Source organism: Psammomys obesus, unplaced genomic scaffold (assembly GCF_907164565.1).
Source record: "Psammomys obesus unplaced genomic scaffold, mPsaObe1.curated_primary_1811, whole genome shotgun sequence".
In the NCBI taxonomy this organism is placed as follows: Eukaryota; Metazoa; Chordata; class Mammalia; order Rodentia; family Muridae; genus Psammomys; species Psammomys obesus.
This window is the reverse complement of record NW_026596091.1, coordinates 6,763,765-6,789,951: the sequence shown is the minus strand read 5'-3', so window position 1 is coordinate 6,789,951 and position 26,187 is coordinate 6,763,765. Positions and strand designations below refer to the sequence as shown.

General features: G+C 39.7%; 1 protein-coding gene across 3 annotated transcripts in view; it reads right to left on the bottom strand.

Moving 5' to 3' along the window:
* Bltp3b (bridge-like lipid transfer protein family member 3B) overlaps positions 1-26,187 on the bottom strand; it is a 66,972-nt gene that overhangs the window by 37,752 nt on the left and 3,033 nt on the right. Inside the window, exons 2-6 of one of the 3 annotated variants that reach the window (XM_055627835.1) lie at positions 23,312-23,403; positions 19,466-19,612; positions 3,204-3,366; positions 2,061-2,099; positions 79-170 (exon numbers count right to left, since the gene is read on the bottom strand). In XM_055627835.1, the coding sequence (XP_055483810.1) occupies positions 79-170; positions 2,061-2,099; positions 3,204-3,266 (194 nt within the window). In that variant the 5' untranslated portion in view covers positions 3,267-3,366; positions 19,466-19,612; positions 23,312-23,403. The remainder of the gene's footprint in view (positions 1-78; positions 171-2,060; positions 2,100-3,203; positions 3,367-19,465; positions 19,613-23,311; positions 23,404-26,187) is intronic. The other 2 variants (XM_055627836.1, XM_055627834.1) reach the window with 2 other exon arrangements.

Below are 26,187 nucleotides of genomic sequence, written 5' to 3'. Positions count from 1 at the left end.
TCCTGTTGCTGCAGATAGAGAGCCCACTATAGAAAAGACCACATGGAACAGCCACACAGAGTAGAGGACACGGCTCACCTCTGTCCTGAAGCAGTTGCAATTGGTGAGGGGCCATTAGGGGCTCGTGGCTCTTCACATGTACTCATCTCCATTATTACCTTATCTAGAGACTAAGAAAAGATTAAATAATTAGACAGTTAGGTGCACTATGGAAGTGTGTTTTCTCTTTTGTTTATTTAAGACCAAAACTAACAACTTAAAAAACACAAAAGGGGAAAACAAAGCATTCAGTCCTACACTGAGGCACTGATCTCCTGGAGGAAAAGCTTGCATACACATTCTATCAGTCAGGGGATACAGAAGCAGCCATTAACTGATGAGATCACTAAATTTAATGAAGCATAATCTCTAATCCTGTACCTGTCACATTATTGATAAACTACATATTAATGAGTTGGACTAAACTACATCTAAAAGTCTTGTCTCATCTTGAGACCTGAGATATGAACACAAAGCTAAGCAAATTATGAAATGAGCATGAGAAATATTCCCACAGTAGAAAAAGTTCTTTCCAGATAATTTTCTTGTTGAAGAGATATCTAATGTTTTTAACAGTGAATGTGTCTACAAATCCAGAACTTCTTCATTCTTTATTTTAAATACACCATTTATCATTACCTAAAATTATCTCATTTTATTGTGTATTTGTTCAGTCAACTTCTGTTAAAATATTAATTTAAGATCAAGTAACAAGTAATTTTAGTCAAGTTGACAGTTAACACTACCCATCACAGAAACCTAATCAGATTTCTGATTTATACAAATATTCATTAATAATTATGCTTTCATTTCAGAGGAGAAAAGAGAATGGAGGCAGGAAGAGCATTGAGAAGGTGGTGGCATTATTTCAGGAAAGAGACAAGAAGTGACTGTAGGAATGCAGCAAGATCAATCAGAGACTCTAGAGATTTAGTCAACGGTTAGAGTTAACAGTAACTGAGGTCTACCTTGGACCACTGGGTAGAGTTTGGAAGAAACCAATAACTGAAATGAGTAAAGTGAGTAGAATAAGTGATTATGGGAAGATGATATTTAGTGTTACATTTCCTGTCTTTTAGACTTTTTTAAGATTTGGGGGTAAGAATACATTTAAGATAAATAAGAAGTATCTTATTCAATGATGACCAAAGTCAAGAACAAGAAGAAGATTGGCTGGTTGTGGTGGCACACACCTTTAATCCAGCACTCAGGAGGCAGAGACAGGCAGAGCTCTGTGAGTTCAAGGCCAGCCTGGTCTACAAAGTGAATCCAGGACACCCAGATCTACACAGAGAAACTTTGTCTCGAAAAACCAAAAAGAAAACAGGAGATTTTATAAAGAATATTTTTGGAATGAGGCTAGAGACAGAAATTAGCTTAACAGGCTCAAATACACCAATTCAGTTCAGAACACCACCCCCAAAATTATGAAACAAATCAATAAAAACTCCAGGGCTGGTAAAAATAGATCAGGTAAAGGCACATCTGCAAAAGGTAGGCAACCTAACCCTAAGTCTCCTCGCTGGACCACATGGTAGAAGAAGGGAGCCAGTTCTTGAAAGTTGTCCTTTACTGCCATATGCCCACCTTGGCAGGAGTGTGCACGCGAACACACACACACAAATATAACTTAGATTTAAAAAAAAAAGTTAACTCATCTATTTTATTCAATTTTCTTTAAAAAGTTAAGTGTATTACAGAACATATTACTAAACTTATTAGACCAAGAAGAGCAAGAGTGCAGAAGGCCAGGGTCAAAAGTTATTGAAGTAATTCTATGTCAGTGAAGATTTTAAATGATAAAAATAAAAGATGGCAAATGGAATATAATATTCTAGAAATAAAAACTTTAAAATTCCTCTTAACTTAAAGTTCAAGTTTCTCATATAAATAGCTAAAAAAATAAGTTCAATAAAAATAAAGCGGAAGCTAATAGGTAGAAAGTCCAAGAAACAAAATATCAGCACTTAGAGTTACTTTGCATATGTAAATGCTTATTTTGAAACAGTTTCAGTACTCACCAAACAAATGGGATGTGTTTTCAGTTTCGTCCATGGAATCTACAAATAAATTTTTTCTTTAAAATGAATTATTAAAACAATATGAACTAGTAATCAATATACATTTCTTCACATAAAAGAGACAGCAACTTACATTATACATCTCTCTCAGATTGTAAAATGATAAATTGAGCAAATTATTCATACTATTGAAACCGAGGTATCTACATTATATTAAAAAAATAGCTGGCATTTTAGAGAATTTCAAGTTCTGTTACATGATTTTACCAGTTCTTAAAATACATTTTAATTTCATAATTTAAGAATTATCAGCAAAGCATAACCACTGTTCTGTTTATCAATTTAACTTTAGAATTCCGACCAGCATTTTTGCGGTATTCAAAGTAAATCCAAAATAAAATCACTGATGGAAAATGCCAGCTATATCATATACAATGTTCATATACCTAGTTAAGTCTTTGGTGGTATTTGAGTCATAGACCCAAGTTAACGATGAACACCAAAGAATACAATAGCACCCTTTCCAAAGGAAACCCAAACCTTAGCTTTATAAAAACATTAACATGCATTGTCTTTCCCAAGCAACCTCTCAATCTAGGCCTGGTCTTTAACATCAAGAAGTTGTAAGCTATAAGAACTAACATAAGATTAGAAACAAAAATCAGTAGAATAGTATGAACAATAATAATAAGGTAAATAAAAATCCTTAAATTTCTCAAAATAACAAAGAAACACATGAAAAAGATAAAACTCTAAAACAGCATAATGTCTACAGTAAAAAATGACAATTCTTACATATCTTTAAAGTATTATAAATTTAAATTTATTATAAAGTATTATAAATTTAAAGCATTTCATTTGACAATAAATTCTGGGGTTGGAGGGCTGTTGTTGACTATATGCCAAAATGAAGAAGTTAATTTACAAAAGATTAATTGTATTAAAATATCAAAAAATTGTTCTAAACAAAATTTTAATACCTCAATTGCACCCGTAAGGGATGGACATAATCATTCACGCAGCTATTTTCTGTGTAAATTATAGGAATAACGTACTTCTTTCTAAGAGGATCTGAAGCAGAGTACTCATTTTAAAGTTAGAGAAAAAAGCTGAGAGCAGGCATCTGAGGCATCTGAGACTTACCCTGATGGACGCTTTGTTACAGAACACTTTGTTGATGGCCAGCCAGGTGGGCAGATCCAGCATGTTCTGGAGCACCTCCTCGTCCAGCTCCAGGTTCTTCAGCTCGCCTTCTCCTTTGAGGGTGCTCAGATTGATCTTGTCAGGAGATAAATTTTTAGTAAACCTGAAAGAAAACGTCAGTTACACTTATTTTAGTGTCAGTCCCTGTACCCTAGAGTCATCCTAGCAAATACAGAGTATTAAAACATAATAGCCAACTAAAAGCCAGAAGACGACAGTGATGGGATTTATTTTAACCCATGTCCACGGTCTATCACTGCTGTTTTGATCTCATACCCAGAACTCTAATATTAAGTGTACACTCTAATATTAAGTGTACAATTTTGGGGCACAGATCTGAATGTCACATTCCTGTGAGCAGCTGGTTCTTACTACCTCTCTAACTGGATGAAATGCAGTATCTACCACAAGACCCATTCCCTGCCATACTGTCTTCACTTAGACTCTGTAACAGAGAAGGGACAATACTGTGCTACAGGAAAGTAGGGAATTGTGGGGAGCCTCTGACAGCAACAGCAGCTCACACAGCGGATGTCAGGGGCATCCTGAGAATGATGCTCAAAGGTCCTCACCCTCCTCTTCGAGTCACCTGGCTACTCCCCAACATTAGAACCCAACCCACACTATTTCAGACAGAAATTTTGGCATATACATAGTGTTTTAAAGTTTTCTAGGCATGGCAATTACACAATCCCACTTAGGAGTTGATTTTGGTGCTCCCTGAGTAGCTTTTGGTGGTGGTGTGTTTTTATTTTATTTTTTTTAATTCTTTATTAATTACACTTTATTCACTTCGTATTACCCCCCCCCCCGTGGTTCCCTCCCTCCTCCCGTCCCAATCCCTCCCTTCCTCCACCCTCTGCATGCATGCCCCTCCCCAAGTCCACTGATAGGGAAGGTCTTCTTTTCCTTCCTTCTGATCCTAGTCAATTAAGTCTCATCAGGAGTGGCTGCATTGTCTTCTTCTGTGGCCTGGTAATGCTGCTTCCCCCTCAGGGGGAGGTAATTAAAGAGCAGGCCAATCAGTTCATGTCAGAGACAGTCCCTGTTCCCATTACTAGGGAATTCACTTGGATACTGAACTGCCATGGGCTACATCTGTGCAGGGGTCTTAGGTTATCTCCATGCATGGTCCTTGGTTGGAATATCAGTATCAGGAAAGACCCCTGTGCTCAGATTTTTTGGTTCTGTTGCTCTCCTTGTGGAGTTCCTGTCCTCTCCAGATCTTACTGTTTCCCATTTCTTTCATAAGATTCCATGCACTCTGCCCAAAGGTTGCCCATACATAGGCCCTCTAAAAGGCTCTGTCCTGCAGACTATCAGTGCAGATGCTGAGACTTATGGGCAACCTGAGTAGCTTTTTCAAAATGCATTATTTAAAACTCTAAATTAACTCTAGAAGTACCACTCATCCTTTCTATAGGTTTAGCTATAGGAACGCAGATGAATAAAATGTGAAGTACTTCTGAATGTACTAGAAAGCATAAAGGGGACTAAACCTTGGGCTGTAATTGAGACTGTGATCTCTGTTTCTAAGCAGCAACTTTTAAGTTTTTGAAGTATGAAGGGCTGGAGATGTAGTTCAATGGTTGAGTACTTGCCCACCATGTGTATGCTTTGTCCACATGGCTTGCAAGCAACAGGTTTTTTCTAATGAAGCCTAAGGACCTGAGCTCACCCTCTGGATCTACAAAGAAGATGGAGAGAAGTCAGTCCACAGCATCATCCTGACTTCACATATGCACAGGGGCATGAGTGTGCCTCTCACCCACACACACATCATATGCAATAATAATAAATAACTTTTTTAAAGCCCTGTCATTGTGGAGAACTTGAATGTTACAGTTAGGACCCAAATTACCTTGAGCTCCCAAAGTCCACTCTCACTGCCCACTTTTGTGTTCACTAAACACCTATAACTATTAGGTAAAGCCCACTGGAATACAGAAAGAGGCCACTGAACTTTACCAACCCAGGACTAAGGTTATCATCAGACAACTTCTGAGTTCTACAGCACAGATTTCCTCCACTTCGCTGTAATCCACCTACCTAGTGTTTCCACCAATGTTCCTGATGTGTCTTGATTTACTTTTTGTTGTTGTTGCTCTTTAACTATAAAGGCTTCATGAAACTGTTACCACATTGGGACATGGTATTTGGGGTACACTGACCTTGACTGTGTACCCATGTTCCTGGGCCATGGTCCTAACAGCTGTGGGGTGTTTTTTTTTTTTTTTTTTTTTTTTTTTTGTGTGTGTGTGTGTGTGTGTGTGTCAGAACTAGGAAGGTCCAAATTCACAGAGACCAAAAGCACCAATCACTATCATAAAATTATATATTCCACATTAAGAATTTAACAATCTCACAGACAACCAGAAACTGGTGGATAATCACATGAGACGGAAACGTGCTTTTTACACACTTATTAGCACATCTCATCCTATGAAGCAGCTTTGCTGGACTGCCCAACACAGCTGCTTCTGAGGACACCATTGTCTTCCTATCTCCACCATTCCACAGTCCCGGGATACCTAGCAACTCCACCAAGCAAACTCCTACTTCTCTCATATGGTCTAGAACCAAAGAACCTTGTGCATAAATTCTTGGTCCCCAAAGTGATGTGATACTGAGACATTAAAGAGGTGGAGCCTAAGCCAACAGGGGTGACACACACCCTTAATCCCAGCACTTTGAAGATAATGAAGATAGAGGAGAGCGGATCTCTGAGTCCAAGGCCAGCCTGGTCTACAGAGAGAGCTCCAAGACACCCATAGCTGCACAGAGAAATCCCATCTCAAAAAGCAAAGCAAAAAAAAAAAAAAAAAAAAAAAGAAAAAAGAGGCCTAATAGGAGTGACACAGACACAGACATAGACACAGACACACACATACATGGGCCTGCAAATGTCACAATGGATAGCTAAAAGCCAACTGGGCTCTCATTTTGCATCTGGTCTCATTAATCTTCAAATTTCAGATGAGATTTTTGCTCAAATCTGCACACAGGCAAGTTAATCATTTAAGAAATAGCTGCATAAAAACCGGTAAATCAGGGTTGGTTAGCCATAAATATCACATCCTGTCTCATCCCCCTTCCAGACCAAAGGCATCAAGATAAAAGTAAAGTATTTTCAAAATTTGCAAGGACATTCAAAGGTCAGGTTTTCCCTCAGGTTCAGCCTGACCTGCAGCAGCATCTAGAAGTTCCTGGTCTTTGCTCCTGACTTACAGTCACCTTAGAATCAGGAACAGGTCTTTAACCAGATCACTTCCATGGTGAGACTGACTGTCTCTCTCCCTGCCCCTTCCCCCCACCACACACACCCCAAATTGGGTGGTGGGGGAGGAAGTGCTCTCTTCCAGCTTCTGGAAAATCTAGAACTGCACTAAGGACCACTCAGACCACAGGATGACAGACTCCTTACTTATGCTTCCTTCTCACCCCTGAGCTAATTCTCCCTGATGAATGCTTCACCTCTTGTCACACTGACTCCATTCCTGTCCCACCTTTCCATGACCATTTCTTCCCTTCAATTCCTGGGGTGATGATTGAGTCAGGCCTCTAACCATTGACTCCTGTGACTGGTTCTTACATCCTCAGGGATCATAGGTCCCTGTTCTCTTTGTCTTGTTTACACTCCCACTCTCGCCTGCTCCTGCTTTACTTCTTTGCCTCCAATATAGTCTCCTTTCATTGCTATTGCCATTTGTCATCTGGCAATACAGACTCAGATCAATCCTGAGCCACTCTGACCTTGAACCTTCAAAACTGTGAGCTAAATATGCCCCACACAGCCTGTTTCAGGTACTCTGATACAGTGACAGGCTGCCAACTAATATATCCAGGTCAAATGGAGCTAAGACATTCCCTGACGTCTCCCAGTAGACAGCCAGTCTTTTCTGCAGATTTCTTGATTGTCTGCATTGTTATAATGGCTGCTGTTTATCAGCTACATATCTTTCAGATACTATTTTGAAGACCTTCATGCCTTGTCTCAGCTCATGACTCTCTGAAGGATGTATAATTACTGCCTTCATCCTCAAAGTGGAAAACTTGGCTGGGGGGATGGCTCAGAAGGTGAAGGCACTTGGCCCCAAGCCTGAGAAGGTCAGTTCAATTTCTAGAACCCACATGGAAGATGAGAACCGCATTCTGTACGCTGTCCTCTCACCTCCGCATGCACTCTGTACCACACAGACATGCGCACACAATAAATAAGTAAATACATAAACGTAATTTCAAAAAATGTAGTGGAGAAACTGAGTCATTAAGATGCTAAATAATAGACTGGAGAGGCAGCTTAGTGCTGCTCTTCCAGAGAACCAGGTTCAATTCCCAGCACCCACATGGCCATTTACAAGCATCTGTACTTTCAGTTCCAGGAGATCCAATGCCCTCTCTGACCTCCCTGGGCAACAGGCATGCACATGGTACTCAGGCGCACATGCAAGCAAAAACCCCACATACATATAATAATATTTTTAAATTTTTTAAAATATTAAATGCTATGCTCACAAACATACAAAGGGCTAGGGACAGGAACTGAACACAGGGACTGAACAATGAGCTTAAACAATGATGATAAAGAAGCCAGAAATACATACTAGAAAAAAGACAGCATCTTCAACAAATGGTGCTGGCCAAACTGGATGGCTGCATGTAAAGAATGCAAAGAGACCCATACTTATCCCCCTTTAATTTCAAATGGATCAAAGCCCTCAACATAAGACCAGGTACAACGAACATGTTCTTAGTTCTCCTGGTTGTGTTTACAAAGATGAGTAAGGAAGTGTTTCCTTTTTTTTTTTCCCCTTTCAGTTTTTTGAGACAGAGTTGTATAGCCCTGACTGTCCTAAACTCGCTTTGTAGACCAGGCTGGCCACGAACTCACAGAGATCCGCCTGCCTCTGCCTCCTGAGTGCTGCGATTACTGGTGTGGGCCCGTGCCCAGCTAAGGAAATGTTTCTTTAAGTAGACCAGAAGGTTGACAGGGTGCTCTGTGTCCCAGAGACAGTAGGAAAAGCCACTTCTGCACTGGAAGAGGTTGTTTTGTTTCTTTGTTTGTTTTGTTTTTACATTCTGAAACACAAAAGTTTCTGCTTGTACATTAAGAGCAACTATTTCCAAGAAATATTTTATTACCAATTATCTTAAATGCACTGTTCTAGACTACAACAGATTCTCGACCTATAAAACTTCCAAACTTAATTTTTCAACACTGACTCATGTAGCACAGGCTGGTCTCAAACCTGCTGGGTAGCTGAGCAGGACCTTAACTTCTGATCCTCCAGTTTCCACTTCTGAATGCTAAGATTACAAGCCAGCATCTGTGTGTCCAGTTTTTGGAGCATGGGATCCAGGTTCACACATGCTGAGCAATCACTAGACCAACAGACCAACTGAGCTACATATTCATCATGCTTAGCTTTCCAAGTTTATCATCTACTATATGACTTCCTTGAATTAGGAGAAATACTTGGCATATTCAGTTCCCAAGCACATGTAGATATTTACTCTCTAAAGTTTTTTGTCAGGCAAAACTGTTTACCTCTGGAAATCATTTTAAGTGTAGTTCACTGGGGGGTTTTTTGTTTGTTTGTTTGTTTGCTTTATTGTTTTATATGGGTATTTTATCTGCATGTGTTTGTATCATGTGTTTGCCTGGTATTCAAGGAGACCTGAAGATGTTGTCCGATCCCCTGGAATTGGAGTTACAGGCAGTTGTAAGCCACCTGGAATCAAACCCAGGTCCTCTGAAAAGCAGTTAGTGCTCTTAACTACTGAACCATTTAGCCAGCCCCCTCAAAAAAATCATTTTCTAAAGTTGTTTTTGTATGTGTGTTTGTGTGTGTGTGTGTGTGTGTGTGTGTGTGTGTGTGTGTTTGCATGACTTTATATAATACCATGTAAAGGCAGGTGCCTGAACGAGTTATAGGTGGTTGTTAGGCTCCTGATGTGATGCGAGTACTGAGAACTGAACCTGGGTCCTCTATAAGAACAGTGCACCCCACCCCATGCCCTTTTTATTTTATCGAGATAAGACTGGCCTAGAACTCACTACGTAGATCTCAAACTCACAGAGATCCACTAGCCTCTGCTTCCTGTTAAGTGTGTGCATGCGCATGCCTAGCATAACGTGTACCTCTCCAATCCTTCAGGAGAGGGCCTTCAAGCGCACCTTGTATTAGAAGCTGCTAACTTCAATACATTTCTTCTACTCCATAAGACCCAGCGAAAATGCACATCAAAAGTATGCTTTAATAACTAACTCCTTGAAGACAGCCTGTAGCACTTAGAAATGGAATGATTTCTGGACAAATTTCTATCTTTTTATGGGCATAGAACCATACATTTTTGAAGAACTAACATAAAATGTAATGAACTCAAAAGTCTTCATGATTACCTTTTAATCGTGAGAAGGTACTCTTTACCAGGGACATCAGTGATCTTTTATCTCATTGTTTTGGTTTTTGTTGATACAGCGCTTCATGCAGTCAGGCTGCCCTCAAAATTACTATGTAGCCAAAGACAACCTTGGATTTCTGACTCATCTCCACCTCCCATGTGCTTGGGTGACAGGGCTATACCACCACACCAGGCTTATGTGGCATAGCAAGCACTTTGCCATCTAAACCATCCCCCAGCCCCCAAAGTTCCTCTAGAGAAAAAGAAAAAGAGATTAAGTTATAGTGGGAAAGAAGAATGAGGAAAATTAAGTATTAGAAAGCATGAACCTGCAAAAATCACACACACACACACACACACACTGGTCATCTGAGCTTTCTGCTATGTAAATGCACTTCATTCTGCTCTGGCTTTGTAATACAAAAATATCTTTATATCATTTGTAAAAGTTTTGCACTATCGAAAGATAAAGACTATGCTAACTCTTGTATAAAAGAAAGAACGTAAGAAAACATGAAGATGAGTGTGGTGCCTCATACTGAAGTCCCAGCACTCTCAGGCTAGACCATGAGTTCAAGGCCAGCCTGAGCTATACAGTGATATCCTGCTTCAACATTAAAAAAAAAAAAAATACTAAGATAAAATAAAATGAGAAGAGGGGAAAATCCTAAATTGAAGCAAACCTAAATGAATGAACTTAACTATACTTTTAAAATGCTGTGACCAAACTAAAAAGAAAGTGAGAAGAGGACTAGGAGGAGAACGAGGATGAGGAAGAGGAGGAGGACAGCACAGACACACTAACCTGAACAACTCATAAACATACATAAACTAATGGCTGGGAGTTGGGAGGGGGTGCTTTAGACTTAGTTCTCCCTTTCATGGAAAGAGTATTTACAGCTTTTGTACAGACAAACAAGAGAGCAAAAAAAGAAAACTCTGGAAACGTGAAGGATAGAAAGGATCAAAGCATATGTAACCCAGAGCAAATTCTGTTTCCAACTGGAAATAATAATAATAATAATAATAATAATAATAATAATAATAATAATGAGTGAAATTCTGCAAGGATCCTGGGCCTGAAAATGAGACACAAACAGGTCTGAATCCCAGTTCAGCCACAACTGCATCATCTCTCTACGCTCAATTTGTTCATCTGTAAAATGGAAAATAAACAAACTAAACTGATCTTCAGTATAGCTTAAAGATAGGTACTACAAACATCAGCCGGTACCTCTCCTATCCACCTCTCTACTGAACTACTAGCACTATAGCTTGAACTGAAGGAATATCAGAAGTTCCTGCTTTCCCAATAGGACTTTAAAATTGCTGCACTATGAAGGTAAGCTTGAAAATATTAACATTTCTCGTTCATTAAGTTACTTTGGATAGTTTACAACAGATGGAGACACACAGGCAATTGTCACACTCACGGTTATACAGCAGCTGGTTTCTTATACAAAGCAAGCATCGTATATTCTAAGTTATATATTTTCTATTATCTATATATTTGGCATATTTTACATATATTTCACTTAGGCACAAATGCTTACCGATCACTTAATATCATGCTGCAGGAAAATGGATTTTCAGGCAATTTGTAAGACTAAAGGAGGAAATACAGACTTTCACTAAGTTATAGGTGTGTTTTTCCCATCTGCACAAAGAGAAAACACTACAGTGAAGTGTCCCGGCATGGAAGAGTGATGTGTCTACCTACGCTTTTCCAAGTGTTGCAGCGGAGTCTGTTCCCTAACTATCCACTTGAAGTTCCCAGATAGTAGAGCAATTCTCATGAATATTATCAATGAAAGGGTCAGGGTACTGAACTTGACTCAAATAGAATATATTATAATATGAAATCAAGTAAATTCTTTTAGCTTACTGAATAATCACTAAATATTTGAAAAAGCACATAAATATTTAAAGCTAAGTGTAAAGGGGGAGGAGCAAGATACGTACCCCAATAACTTAAACCTGTATTTATTTGAAAGGCAGAAGAGAAAGAGAAGAACGGAACTGTAAAATTCTAAGTAGGTATCTTAACAAGAACTCAAATGACAACAAAGAAGAAAACTGCCTGGCCCGAACATGTCAAAGTTGGTTGCATAGAAGGGAGTCACACCATACACTAAAGATAACATCAGCAGAACTCTTACTCATTTCCTTTTCTTTTCTTGTCTCTTCTTTTTTCAGTGTTAAGAATATAACGCAGCTCCCTCGCCTATGCTAGATGGTGCTCTAACCACTAGCTTCAGCCCCCAATAATTACTCAGAAAACTCAAAATACAGACTAAAATTTAAATGTTATGTCAACTTTATGGCATATAAACTGGCTTATTTTAAAACTATATGACCAGGCTGAAGAGATGGCTCAGTGGTTAAGAGACAACTCAGGTTCGATTTTCACATGACAGTTCAAACAGTCTCTCTCTCCGGCTCTGGGGAATCCAAATCCCTCTTCCAGCTTCCATGGGTGCCAGGCACGTTTGTGCATATGCGGTGCACAGACATATACATAGGCAAAACAGCCATACATGTAAAGTGAAAAGTAGAAAAAATACAAGTAGATAGCCAGTGAGTTAGCTCAGCAGGTAAGAGCACTTGCTGCCAAGCCTGACAGCCTGGGTTTATCACCAGAAACCTACCTGGAGAAGGAGAGAACCAGAGCCCACAAGTTATCCTCTAAGCTAAACACACACACACACACACACACACACAGTCTCCACACACACAAATAAATGTTTTTTAAAGTGTCCATGAGTCACATATTCAACCACTATAACAAATGTTAACATGAATTTGTGAATTTTATTGGCTATCATATTCTTTAAAGGCTTATTTATTCCTTTATGTGCAGGAGTGTTGCCAGCATGAATGTCTGTGTACCATATGACTGCCTGGTGCCTGTTAGTCAGAAGAGGGCGCTGGGTGCCCTCTTGCAGTTACAGATAGCTGTGAGCCACCACATGGGACCACTGAGCCACTCTCTAGTGTTTATAATTTCACAACTTTTAAAACCAAAAATAGCTTCAAGTTTTTTTCTTTAATCACACACACTACATGAAAACAAATTTATTAGCTTCTTAAGGAGCACATCATAAACACATGACAGGTAAAATGCTTAGTTCCCTTGTATGTAAAAGGGAGATAACAGACTCTCCTTGGGAGAGTAATGTCCAAGTTAGAACATTCAAGACGCGAGAATGAGCCCTAACACATAGTAACACAGTGAGCGCCAGCACTTGTTAATACTACAATACGGCTTGACTAAGAACAAGAGCACTACACCAAGTACATAGCAATTTACCCTATTTTTCTCTACAAATGTTTTGAGCTTCATGGAATAAACCATAACTTAGAAAATGCACACTTTATATCTGATAATACACACTATAAATATTAACCATATTTATGTCCATTTTCATCAAATTGGTTTTACTGTTTCATCACAAAACAAAGCTCTCCAGGATGGCACATGCCTGTAACCCAGCACATGAGAGGCTATAGAGCAGGAGGAGGAATTTGAAGATGGCCTAGACTTAGTCTCCATCATGAAACACGGGCTGGCTGACCCTACACTTGAACACTTGATCCCATCCCTAAAACTCACATGGGGAAAGAAGAGAACTGACTCCCACAAGTTGTCCTCTGACCTCCATATGCACACACACGGCCCAACACAAAAATTAAAAAAACTGAATAAAAACATAATAAAAAGTTAAAATAAGAACAAACACAAAACAAGCCTCCAAGTATCATATAGCTCTCCATTTACCAAAGCAACATGACATAGCTATTTGTTAAGTAAACATATAAGTTAAAAACAGTATGTGAAGGACAACGTAAAAGCATAGAGCTAAAAAAAATATTGGAGAGTTGGACCTAGTAGCGTCTGCCTGTAGTTCTTAGGAGATGGAGGTAGAAGGATCAGAAGTGCACGGCTAGCCTAGGCTATATAGTAAGTTTTGAGGTCAGCCTCTAAAAGGAAAAAAAAAAAGAAAGCAAAGCAAGAACCATAGCACATACGCTTATGTTGGTATAACATTCTTTTGAAATGTATACACTTTACCCCCACCCTGGTTTCAATCTGGATATTGCATTGTTATACTTACTCTAAGCATCACCTGTCTCAACTTTGTGTAAATATCCAAAATAAAACAACCAGCCACAATGTTGAGCAATAGAAAGGAAGGAGCAGGTGGGAGAGGGGAGGACAGGAAAGAGGGGAGGAGCCAGAGGACAAGAAAAGAGTGGGAGGCAAAAAGGCGGGGCAGAGCTAGGACAGCAGAGCTGGAGAAGATCTTGGAACAGCATGGAGGGAATGAACCAGACCTAAGATTTCACAAAAAGCAAGTATAATAGGTAAAATCTAAATGTTAGGAAACTATGAGGGCTTAGAAGTTTAGGAGGGAGTAACTACTGCCCAGCATTGTGTTCTAGGCTAACTAAATAAACCCAGTCTCTGTGTGGTGATTTAGTTATACATCTGTTTATGATTAACAGCAAGCGTTACCAGAAGACACATCAATAGTAAATATTAATAGTCACCTACAATAAGCTTATAAACCCTCTTCTGACAGCTTACCTCCCTTCCTTTGTGCCATCTTCTCCCGTTCATACAACTCACTCCCAAGACACTATTTTCAGATCATACTTCAGCAAGCATGCATTTCTTAAACATCTAATACTCATAAAGCATACTTCTGACTGTTGTGTGTGTTTGCACACCTGCACTACTCTTCTAAAAAGCGCATCCTGCATCTTGAAAATATGTTGTCAAATAACAGCTATAATTAGAAACAAGCACTTCTGTGTCATTGGATTTCACAATATAGCATGAAAGTCTAGATTTTACAGAGACTTTAACAATACATGTTAAACAGTTTAATTAAAAGTGTTTTTTTTTTTCTTCCTACGTAGGTATCCAAACTGCAGTTCTTAGATGGAGTCCATATTTTAGCAAATTGTTACAGGTTTTAAAAACAGAGCCGTCTCTCCAGCCCTTAAGAACATTAACGTCTTAAACTACAACTAATTACATCTTTTCACAGCCCTGAAATGCATTATTCAAACATTAAGACAGCTCGTCAAAACTAAGAAACAACTAAGGCTCGTCTACAGACATCCATGTTCCTTTACCAAAGCCAGGCCTCTTTCACCCTGATAGTAACTAAAGGTAGTTGCTTCCTTCCACCCTTTCTTTTAAAGGGTTTATTTTTACTATCCTTAGTGTGTGTATGTGTGTGTGTGTGTGTGTGTGTGTGTATGTGTGTATGTCTGTGTCTCTGTATGTCTGTGTGTGTGTGTGTGTAGTCATATGTGTACTCGTGTGTCTGTGTGTGTGTATAGCTGTGTGAAAATGCACATGTCTGCAGAGATCAGAGGACAAATTTTAGCAGTGGTTCTCTCCTGAAACGGAGCTGAGTTTCCAGGCAAGGTTGCTGGGATTACAGGTATGTCAACACTCTTGGCAGCAGAAAACAAAATATTCAGAAGTATACATTTTAAAGGGTGTATAATAAGCATATATTAAAGATTTAAAGAAATTTAAGTGGCTCTATGAGTCAATATTGTTAAGAAATCAATTCTCCCCAAACAGACATAGATTCAAGGCAACTAAAAGTAAAATTTAATCAGGAATTGTGATAGAAATAACACTGATAATAGCTTTCAAGAAGATGAGCAAAGTTAGCGGTATTATCCAATTCTATACTTATCAAAAAGATACAGTAATCAAATTAGCTTGATACCAGTATAAATAAATAATGGATCAATGAAACATAATACAGCTTTCAAAAGTATATTCAAATTTATAGTGAGTTGATTTCCAGCAAATGGACAAAAACAATTCACTGTAAAAGGGGTATTTTCTAAAATGGTATGTATAAGAGCCACGGTCCAACATATATTAACTGTGCATAATGGGTTTCACTGCGATGTTTTCATACATGCATGTAATATATTTTGATCCTCATCTCCTTTTTTTTTCCCTTCCACTCCCACCATTTCCTGCCCTTTTCCAACCAGTCTCTCTTGTGCTTTCATATCTTTTTTTTGGTTTTCGGTTTTGATGACTCAGTGAATTTAATAAGGGTTGCCCTACAGGAGGATGGATGAGGAGGGGCTCTCTACAGGAGCGTGGGCATCATGCCAATGACTGCACCTTAGAAGAAAATGTCTCTCCATCCACTTTGTTTTTCAGTCTCAATTTACAGTCTTTGCTCAGCGTTGTTCTTTTTATAAATGCTTAAAAAAAAAAAAAAAACACACACACAAAACCAATTTTGAATAGCCAGTTTTTCAGCATAAGAATTTAATGCACAGAAGAGGGCATGGGCCCACAGACCATGAGCTGTATTCTATGCACAGATACATCTTATTCGGCTTGAATTTTTTTTTTTCAAAAATTAGGAAAACGTTTATAACATTAAAAATAGGCCATTTATTAAACTCTAGACTGGGTATCTAGACTGTTGAAATGTCAGGTGTGGAAAAAGCCCACACTCACCCTTCCTGGGAAGAGCACTGGAGGCGCTACAGGCACTTGAACAATGAGACACTCGCCGCTTGTTATTACAGAAGAGCACCTACAAGAATCACCATGGTGTGTGACAGGCACTGTGCCACAGATACTGCCATACAAATGGAAACAGGATAAGAAGGAGGCTGGGAAGGAGTGCTCAATTGTTAGGAAGAAAGGAGATAGCTTTAGCTGGGCAGCAGTAGAGCACTCCCTAGGAAGGCAGAGGCAAGTGGATCTCTGTGAGTTCAAGTTCTAGGACAGCCAGGACTACATAGTGAAACCCTGCTCGAAAGAACAAAACAATAACAACGGACAGCTTTGGGAAAGCATTCACTCAGATGCACTTTAAGAGAAAGTTTCTGCCTGGAAAATGAGACACAGAGGACACTCGGTCAGAGGCAGCAGTGTGGTCAAGGTTTATAAAGGGTCATAAACTGAGGCCATAAGTAGATGTATTATAATAGAAATCATTACACTGTAGCATAAGGCATTTTCCTCAGAAAGAAATGGTATGCCTCAAGAAACCAAAACAAATGGGAAGGATTCTTGCTTTACAAGAATAAAGTTTTGGTTTTTCTGTTTTTATTTTTTCCTCATGAATCAGTATTCTCGTGTCTTCAAGTAGACTACTATGGCTCAATCAAGGAGGGAGAAGAATCAAAATTAATATTACATGCTACTTGACTCTGACTTTCACCACAATCTTAGGAGTTCTTTGAAGCCAGGAGTGGTAGTGCAAGCCTTTAATCCCAGCACTCAGGAAGCAGAAGTGAGCAGATTTCTGTGAGTTTGAGGCCAGCTCAGTCTGCACAATGAGTTCCAGGACACCCAGTCTTAGTAGAGAGACCCTGTCTCAAAACAAACAAAAATGCTCTTTGGGGGGAAAAAAATCTGTTATAAACAACTTTCTCTTTAAAACTTCAACATAAACCATTGAAATATTTAGCAAGAAATTAAATAAGATTAGCATCTGAAACACCTCTGATAATAGTGCTAAGGATGAAATAAAGAACTGTACCAGAAGGAAAATAGGAACATTTAGTTGCAAAAAAAAAAAATCCAAGAACTGTTAGGTCTGGGTAAAAAGAGCAGAGATATTCAAATATGTGCCAAGTAATCTGCTATGTCCCAATTTGAGAACAAGAAGATAAAGTCAAGAGAGGGTAGAGGGGTGCATCCATGGTTAAGAGCACTTGCTGCTCTTGCAGAGGACCTGGATTAAGCTCAGCCTGTCTTAACTTCCAGGATTCTGCATCCCCTTCGGGGTCCACAGTTACTAGACATCCATAAACAAAGGAAAAACACTCACATAAGATTGAGTGTTCATAAATAAGTCTTTATAAATGTAAGGGTGATTTAATTAAAAGGAATCACGCTTGATTCAAATGGGAGCTAACCTGGGTCTGGTGGCACAAGCCTGTAATCCAGCTACCCAGAAGGCTAAGAACGTTCAAGGCCTGCCTAGGATGCAAAGTGAGTTCAAGGGCTGCCTATGTGGAAAACTTCCTGAGACCTTCTCACAAACAAAAATAAGCCAGCTGTGGTGGCACACGCCTGTGATCCCAGCACTGGGGAGGCAAAAGCAGACTAGCTCTGTAAGTTCAAGGCCAGCCTGGTCTACAAAGAGAGTGTAGGAGAGGCAAAGCTATACACAGAGACCCTGTCTTGAAAAAAAAACAAAAAGCAAACAAACAAAAAACCATTAAAGGACTGGGAACACACCTTTCCAGTAAAGCACTTGCTTAGCATATACTAGGAATGGGAAAAAAAGAAAAAACATAGAGAGGGAAATAAAATTTTTGTAAAAAATTAAACCTGGAAATAACCTGAATAATAACACATAGAAATGGTTTAAACTTAGAATACAGAGCTGGAGAGAGGTTCAGTAGTTAAGAGAACTGGTTACTCTTTTGGAAGATGCTGACTCAATTCATAGCACCCACATGCCTTCTCAGAACTATCTATATAACCCAGTTCCAGAAGACCTGATGCTTTCTTCTGGCTTCCATGGGGCAGGCACACACATGGTTCACAAAACAGACTTGCAAGCAAAACACCCATACATATAAAATAAATACCACTTAACAACAACCAAAAAAACAGAATACAACCATAATAGCTCCTCTCCAATGAGATAAGTATTGAGAGAGCAAACAAAATGTTAAAGAGGTGTAATGGAAAAAAATGCAACGGGCTGTGGTTGTGACTACTTCTTGAGTGCCGGTCCCAGATGATTTACTACAAGTAGATTAAAAAAAAAAAAAAAAAAAAAAAAAAAAAAACAGAACCATTCCTGAATGCCTTTATAAACAATAACAACAACAACAAAACCTATTACCACTACACTAAAGTCAATTTCAAAAGTTGCTAAGTTTGGCAATTTTGCAGTGAGATCCAGATTTCGAAATCCCTCAATAGAATCAAGACATGCAAGAATGGCAAACAGGGCCATTAAGCCAGTATAACTGCTGAGTGGCAAATGGAAACAAGTTTGTTAACTGTTCATTGCTGCTAGCTATGTAATAAATTGTGTAATTTCACTAATGTTACTTTTTTGTCCTTTTTTTTGGGGGGGGACCTGGTGTGTGTGTGTGTGTCTGTGTGTGTGTGTATGTGTGTGTTGTCTGTGTGTCTGTGTGTGTCTGTGGGGGGGGGTGTTGGTGTGTGTGTGTGTCTGACTCTGCAGTCTTGTTAGCTGAGTACCCAGGTTAGCTGGAACAATGTACAGGTGGCACAGCTCACCAGTGATAATGAACTCTCAAGAGACACAGAAGGTAGAAACACAATGGTGAAAAGGCTACAAAACCGCAAATGGAACCATTCTGCAATTATGACTCTTTATTTAAATGATAAAGATCACAATTAATATTAAACATAAAATAAACTCTTAAGGCCTTCAACGGAGAATGAGAAGTTACCAAAACATTTTTATGACCAAAAAGTCTTCAGACTTTAGTAGTAGCACTAGACTGTGAAGCCATATCCAGTGAAACATTAAATGCTAATTACTATTGCCAAATAGCGGGCTGTAAATTATCAAACTCCCCTTTGCAACATCAGAAAAGGATTGTTACAACTTTCTGAGTTGCCAAACCTTGTACACACACACACACACACACACACACACACACACACACACACACAAAGACATTCTAAAAGAAGATGTACATGACCTTGTAGTTACCTAGTTTTTAAAAATGAGATTATCGTTATGTAGGGCACAATATGTGCTTACAGAAAGGAAAACAAAATTGGGGTGCAGAAGTATTACCTGAGGGCAGGAAATTCAGACAAAGGGTCCCTATTCCTGGTGAGAGCAAGCAGTCAGCTGCCAGGGTCTCTTAGACTCTTCTGGGACTCACTTGGGTGATTGTGCAATTCACAGCACACCAATCTCCACCACAGCCAGCAGGGAACGCTGCAGGGAATGGGGACACAGGGGACACAAAAGGGGGCAAGTTCAAGGGAAGGAAGGAAGAGGAGTGAAATATTCAGCTGTGATGTGCTTACAAAAACACAGTTGTATCTCACACCATATTACCTAAGGCAGACACTGCTCACAACTGAAAACAAGTTAACCATTTACGAATTCTTCACCCTCTTCACTCTGCTGTGTTATGTCCATTTTTCTAATGTACATAAAAACAATAACAGAGATAGCTATGTAGAATAAAAGTTATAGAAAGGCCAAACTGAATAATTTAACATTAAATAAATTCAGTCACTCTACAAAAAACAAGCAACCCACAAATAAAAATTAGCACAACAATTTAACTGCCCAAATCAGTGAAAACTGTTATTTTCAAGTCAAAATACTGAAGCAGTGTTTCCTATGAAAAATCATCCAGTCTAGTGTGGTGGCTCACATGTGTACTCAGGGAACTGCTGTGAGGTCCAGACCAGTCTGAGCTACAAAGTGTGATCCAGGCCAGCCTAAGTATGGTCCTATGGTACTCGACCCTGCCTCTTAAGTGAAAAAGACAGAAGAAAAGGAGAGAGGGAAGAAGAGAGAGGAAAAGAAGAAAAATATCACAAAACAGAGAATGTTCCAGTAATGAACTCTACCTGTATATCCAAGTATATTAAAGGGTCTAGAAAAATACATCAACAGTTAAGAACACTGACTACTCTTCCAGAGGACCAGGTTTATTTCCAACACCTACAAAATGGCTCATAAGTGTCTGTAACACCAGTTCCAGGGAATCTGACACCCTCTTCTGACCTCCAGGACTACCTCAGGTAAGTGCAGACAAAACATTCATAAACATAAAAATAAATTAAATCTCAAAAAAATTTAAAAACCAAAAGTATATTAAAGAAACAATGTTATTGACCCAAAAATTTAATCTAAATTCTCTGAATGTCAATTTTTTAAAACCTACCAAAAAGGTGCTAAAAGCAAGCAATTTATATCCAATGTGCTTTTTAGAGGTCAAAGTAGTCTGAATTTTAAAAATTTATCTGTCTTGCTTTGTCTCTGTCTCTCTGTGTGTGCGTGCACATGTGTCTGTCTGTCTGTCTGTCTACATGAATAGGCACTACATGTTTATCTGGTACCTACAGAGGCCAGAAGAGGGTGTCAGATCCCCTCAAACTGGAATTAAGGATGGTTGTGAACCACTAGGGATGCTGGGAACTAAAAAGTGTTTCTCTGCATAAACAGCAGGTGACAACTGCTGAGCCATCTCTAGACCCTTGTATAAACTTATTTCTCTGGGCTAGTAAATGTGTTTCTGGACAACTTTTGCATTCCATCTCTATCACTGAAGCTAAACCACAACCAGTCAGTGGCCTGGAACATCAGGGTATTCTGCCCTTTTGATAAATAGAATGCAAACTACAGAACACAACAACAAAAGAGTTGTTTTAATATACATACATACATACACACACAAACAAATAAAAGCCAAACAAGTCTTAAAAGTGAATATCACTAAAGACTAGCTTCTTTAAAACTGCCCACAGGAAGCCAGGAGGAAGTGGTGAACACCAAGTGGTAATCCCAGCACTTGGGAGACAGAGGAAAGTGGATCTCTGTAAGTTCAAGGCCAGCCCAGTCTACAGAGTGAGTTCCTTGACAGCCAAAGCTACACACAGTGAAACCCTGTCTCGAAAAACAAAACAAAGACAAGAAAAAAAAAAAAAACCTGCCCACAGGAAATACACTTACAAAATGAAGCCTGATTAAGATGATCTTTCCTAAAGGAATGCATACAACCTAGTTTCAGGAAGAAGGAGAAAAATGAAGGTGAAGGGATACCATAAGCCAAATGGATGGCCTCAACAAACTTCAACTCACAATTCATCCTGTAATAATCAACTCTGCAGAAACCAAAAGATAACCACACAGAAGCACTTCCACTGTTAATGCACGGTCTAAATCGGGTCATAAATTTAAAAGGGAGGGCATTTCCATTTCATAAAGGACATTGATGCAAATTAGCATATTCAAAACCAAACTCTGGATCTCTGATAGTCTGTTCCTCCAGCAGTCATATCTAATTTAGATAATGACAGTTCCATCTTTTCGGTGGCATCCATTACTGCTTTTTTTTTTTTTTGAATTTTATTTTTTTCTTATCAGTTACATTTTATTAACTCTGTATCCTAGCCCTGTCCCGATCCCTCATTCCCTCCCAGTCCCTCCCTCCCTCCCTCATCTCCATGTGCCCCTTGCCAAGTCCACTGATAGGGGGGACCTCCTCCCCATTCATCTGATCCTGTTTTATCAGGTATCTTCAAGACAAAAGGGCCGAGAAAGAAATTAGGGAAACAATACCCTTCACAATAGCCACTAATAACATAAATTACCTTGGGGTGACACTAACCAAGCAAGTGAAAGACCTGTTTGAGAAAAACTTCAAGTCTCTGAAGAAAGAAATTGAAGAAGATCTCAGAAGATGGAAAGATCTCCCGTGCTCATGGATTGGCAGGATTAACATTGTGAAAATGGCCATTATTGCTCTTAAGAGAACTCTTAATCTATATCTTACCTGTTAGTCAATTCTGGCTCTACCTTCAAAGTACATCTAGAAACTGACTCTCAGCAACTCCAAAGCAACTACTTTGCTAATATTTTTTTCACTTGAATAGTTAACTATCTTCATTGACCTTTTGTTCTTCTCTTGTCCTGTTTCTTACATAGTTGCCAGAGTAATTCTTGGCTAAAAACATTCCAGTGGTTTCTAACTTCACTTCAGTGTAAAAGCCAGTCATTACCAGTTTCCATGTTGATACTGGATATAGAGAAACTTTGGCCCAGGAATTATATAAATAAAACCAGAAGCTAAGGGCTGAAGAGACGGCTCACTGTTAAGAGGATGTGCTGCTCTTCCAGAGGACCTGGGTTTGGTTCTTAAGACCCACAGGCAGGACAGAAATTCCTGGTGGGTAACAGGTTTTAGAGATGGAGGGCATGAGAGCCCATGCCTTCTACCTAGGCTGTGCTGGCATCTAACTCAAAAAAGAGTCAGGAATGACCTCGACCTTCCTGAGTTTCCTTCTCCATATGACATGTACTAGGATTACAGGCATGTACTACCATGTCTCCCCATTTCAAATGTGAAGCCCTAGCACATTAGCCAAGCATTCTATGCCTGAGGTTGATGAACACACAGCCTTTGTCCCATGAAGGTCTGCATTTGTACTTCAACATGATCTGGACTTTGTGGTTTGCCACTGGGGGATCAAGCCCAGTGCGTCAAGCATCCCAAACAAGCTCCTCACCACTGAGGGACACTGTCCCCAGCCTTAGCCTGTGTTGTCTTTCCTATTCCACTCTACTTCACCTCAATGTAAGCCTCAGCATATTTCTTTTTTGTATTTATTATTATTTATTACAATTTATTCACTTTGTATCCCACTGTACGCCCACCATCTCCTCACTCTTACCCATCCTGCCTCTTCTCCCCCTATGCCACCTATATCCACTGATAAGGCCGGGCGTCCTCCCCTTTTAGCTGATCCTAGCCTATCAGATCTCATCAAGGCTGGCTGCATCATCTTCCTTTGTGGCCTAGCAAAGCAGCATCCCAAAAGGGGAGGTGTCAAAGAGCCAGCCGCTGAGTTCATGTCAGAGACAGCCACTGATCCCCTTACTAGGGTACCCACATGGTACCTGAGCAGCCTACAGGCTTCATCTGAGCAGGTCTAGGTCCTCTCCATGCACGGTCCTTGGTTGCAGTATCGGTCTCTGCAGGCCCAGATGTACTATAGAGCAAGAGTAATAAAAACGGCATGATACTGGCATAGAAACAGACTGGTGGATCAATGGGATTGAATTGAAGACCCAGAAATAAACCCAGAAATAGACCCAGAAAATGCAAAAACAACCCTGAGATTCCACCTTACACCCATCACAATGGCTAAGATAAAAAACTCAAGGGATGACACATGCTGGAGAGGTTGTGGAGAAAGAGGAACCCTTCTCCATTGCTGGTAGGAATGCAACCTTGTACAACCACTTTGGAAATCAATCTGGCACCATCTCAGAAAATTAGGAATAGTGTTACCTCAAGATCCAGCTATACCACTCCTGGGCATATATCCGAAAGATGCTCAGCCTCAGCATATTTCAAAATGACAGGCAAGCTACCATCTTCAGGGTTGTTTGCGTTTGTTCCCATACTCAGGACTAACTATGAACCCCATCCCTGTCTTCCTACCCACTTTCTGTTACTTTTTTAAACTGTACTTAACACATACCATTACATGTTTCACTGTTTACTATTTATTAATTACCCCCTTCCTCTAATTAAAATGAAAACACTGTGAGTGTGAGGGTTTCTATTTTTTCTCATTGCTGCGTTCTCAGTATTTCACATAAAGTAGTCACTCAAAAAAAAAAAAAAACTATATATATAGCTAATATCAACTAGGGATATTTTTATGGTATTAAAATGAATACCATAAAAAAAAAACTTCCTAGACCAGAAAAAAATATGATCAATTAAAATAATGGTTGCATCTGTCATGTTCAACATGTGGTATATAGATAAGTGCTCAGAACCTAAAACACCATATTCCTACAAATTGTCAGGCTTTATCACAAAGTGTGGGTCAGGCTTGAGGATCAGGCCTGAGTTCACAGCACTTGGAAGTCAGAGTCCCAAGCAAGGGCTGATGTGATTGACGGCTCAGTGAGTAAGGATGCCACCAAACTGATGACCTGCGTTCTGCTTCCACGACCCACATGAAAGAAACCCAACTCCCACAAGCTGTCCTCTAACTCCACATGCACACCATGGCTTGCATGCACCCTACACACAATAAATACTTTAAAAGAAACAAACGTTTAGAGTTGCAAGCAAGGCTGTGCTACATAGCAAGACCTTGCCTCAAAACAAACAACAAGCATGTGAAAACTCAGTGTCTGAATAGTGGTATAATTATCTGAGAAAGTAACTTTGTGTACATGTTTGTATATGGATACACATGTATGCACACAGATGTGGAGGCCAGAGGTTATCACTCTCATTTTAACTTTTGAGATAGACCATCTCACTAAACCTGGAGTTCACCAATTCAGGTAGACTAGCAGGACAGCAAGCTCTAGAGACCCTCCTGTCTCCACCTTCCCAGCCCTGGGATTAAAGACATATGCTGCTGCATGGGGCTTTATGTGGATGGGATTCAGACTTAGGTCCTCATGGCTGTGCAGCAAGCACTTTACCCACAAGCCTACAATCACCCTTTTAAACGGTCCCTTCCCTTAGTTTAAAAACAGCTCATACTAAGACATTCGGGTTGGCTCTCCTTCTTCTATCCTGGCAGCTGGCCTGAACCCAGACCTTTCCAGAGCAGCAGACAATTATAAGGTTCTGAAGGATAGCAGCATCCCTTCAATACATCAGTTTTCAACATGTTACTCCAAGACTCTTTATAGATGTTGTATTTCCTGGACCTAGACTCCATAAACAAGACTTCTATCACATCCTTTACTAGCTGGAATTACTTATTAGCAGCCACCCATCTCCAGGTATGAAGTTCAATTTCCTTAACATAGCAAATGAGGCCCATGAAAAGCTTTGGGGCAGGCTTTGGGGTTTTAAAAGTCCATGTTATTCCCACTTAGCACTTTCTCTGCCTATTGCTTGTGGATCAGAGGCCAGCTCTCAAGTTCCCCGACATGACAGTCATGGAATCACCCTCTGGAAATGTAAGCCCCCAGTTAAATAGTTTCTCTTATTAAAAGTTTCCTTGGTCATCGTGTCTTCACAGCAATAGAAAGGATACTAAGGTGCTGTCACCACAAATTGATCTATGGCTAGCTAGAACTGGACCATAAAGATTTTCTCTCCCAATAACTTAAAATTTGGCAGGAAAGATCAGAGAGTAATAGTCTTAAGAAATAGTTCAATACCCCAAACTTAGAATTTTCAACCAGGAGCAGTTTTATGCCTTGGGGAACTTTTGGAAATCCCTAGAAATATTAAAAACACCACACTGGGCAGATTAGTCCTCCATGGCAAAGAACTGTCCAGTCTAAGATCTGAAGCTAACAGGCTCTGCTCTAAAATCAAGGCCCAAGACCTCTTTCAGGGAGAGTCAAAGGAGCCTGGCTTCCGCCCATCTCAGGGTTTGTGGTTAGATCTTCCTCTGAATCTGTGACCCACCCAACAGCTTCAACTACATTTCCCTTTTTACTTAAATAGACACATGTCTGTTGACTGCAGACAAAATAACCTTAGCAAAGCTATCTAGCTCAAGCATTTGATAAACATCTACATATTTTAAACCAGCTCCTCAGCTGCTGAAGTTGGAATGGATGAGTTTTTCTTTTAACGTTCTGAGCTGTACAAGATCGCGTCTGGCAGCTCCTGGCCTCTACTTACCAGGTGACAACCTTCCAAGTCACAAGAATCAAAACCATGGCCAAATGTCCTCGGAGGGACACAGTGTCAGAGGCTGATAACCACTGCTTCAAACAGGATGAAGACTCCACCTCATTAGGTACAGCCTACCAGGCAAACTCCTGATCTCCAGAGACCCCTG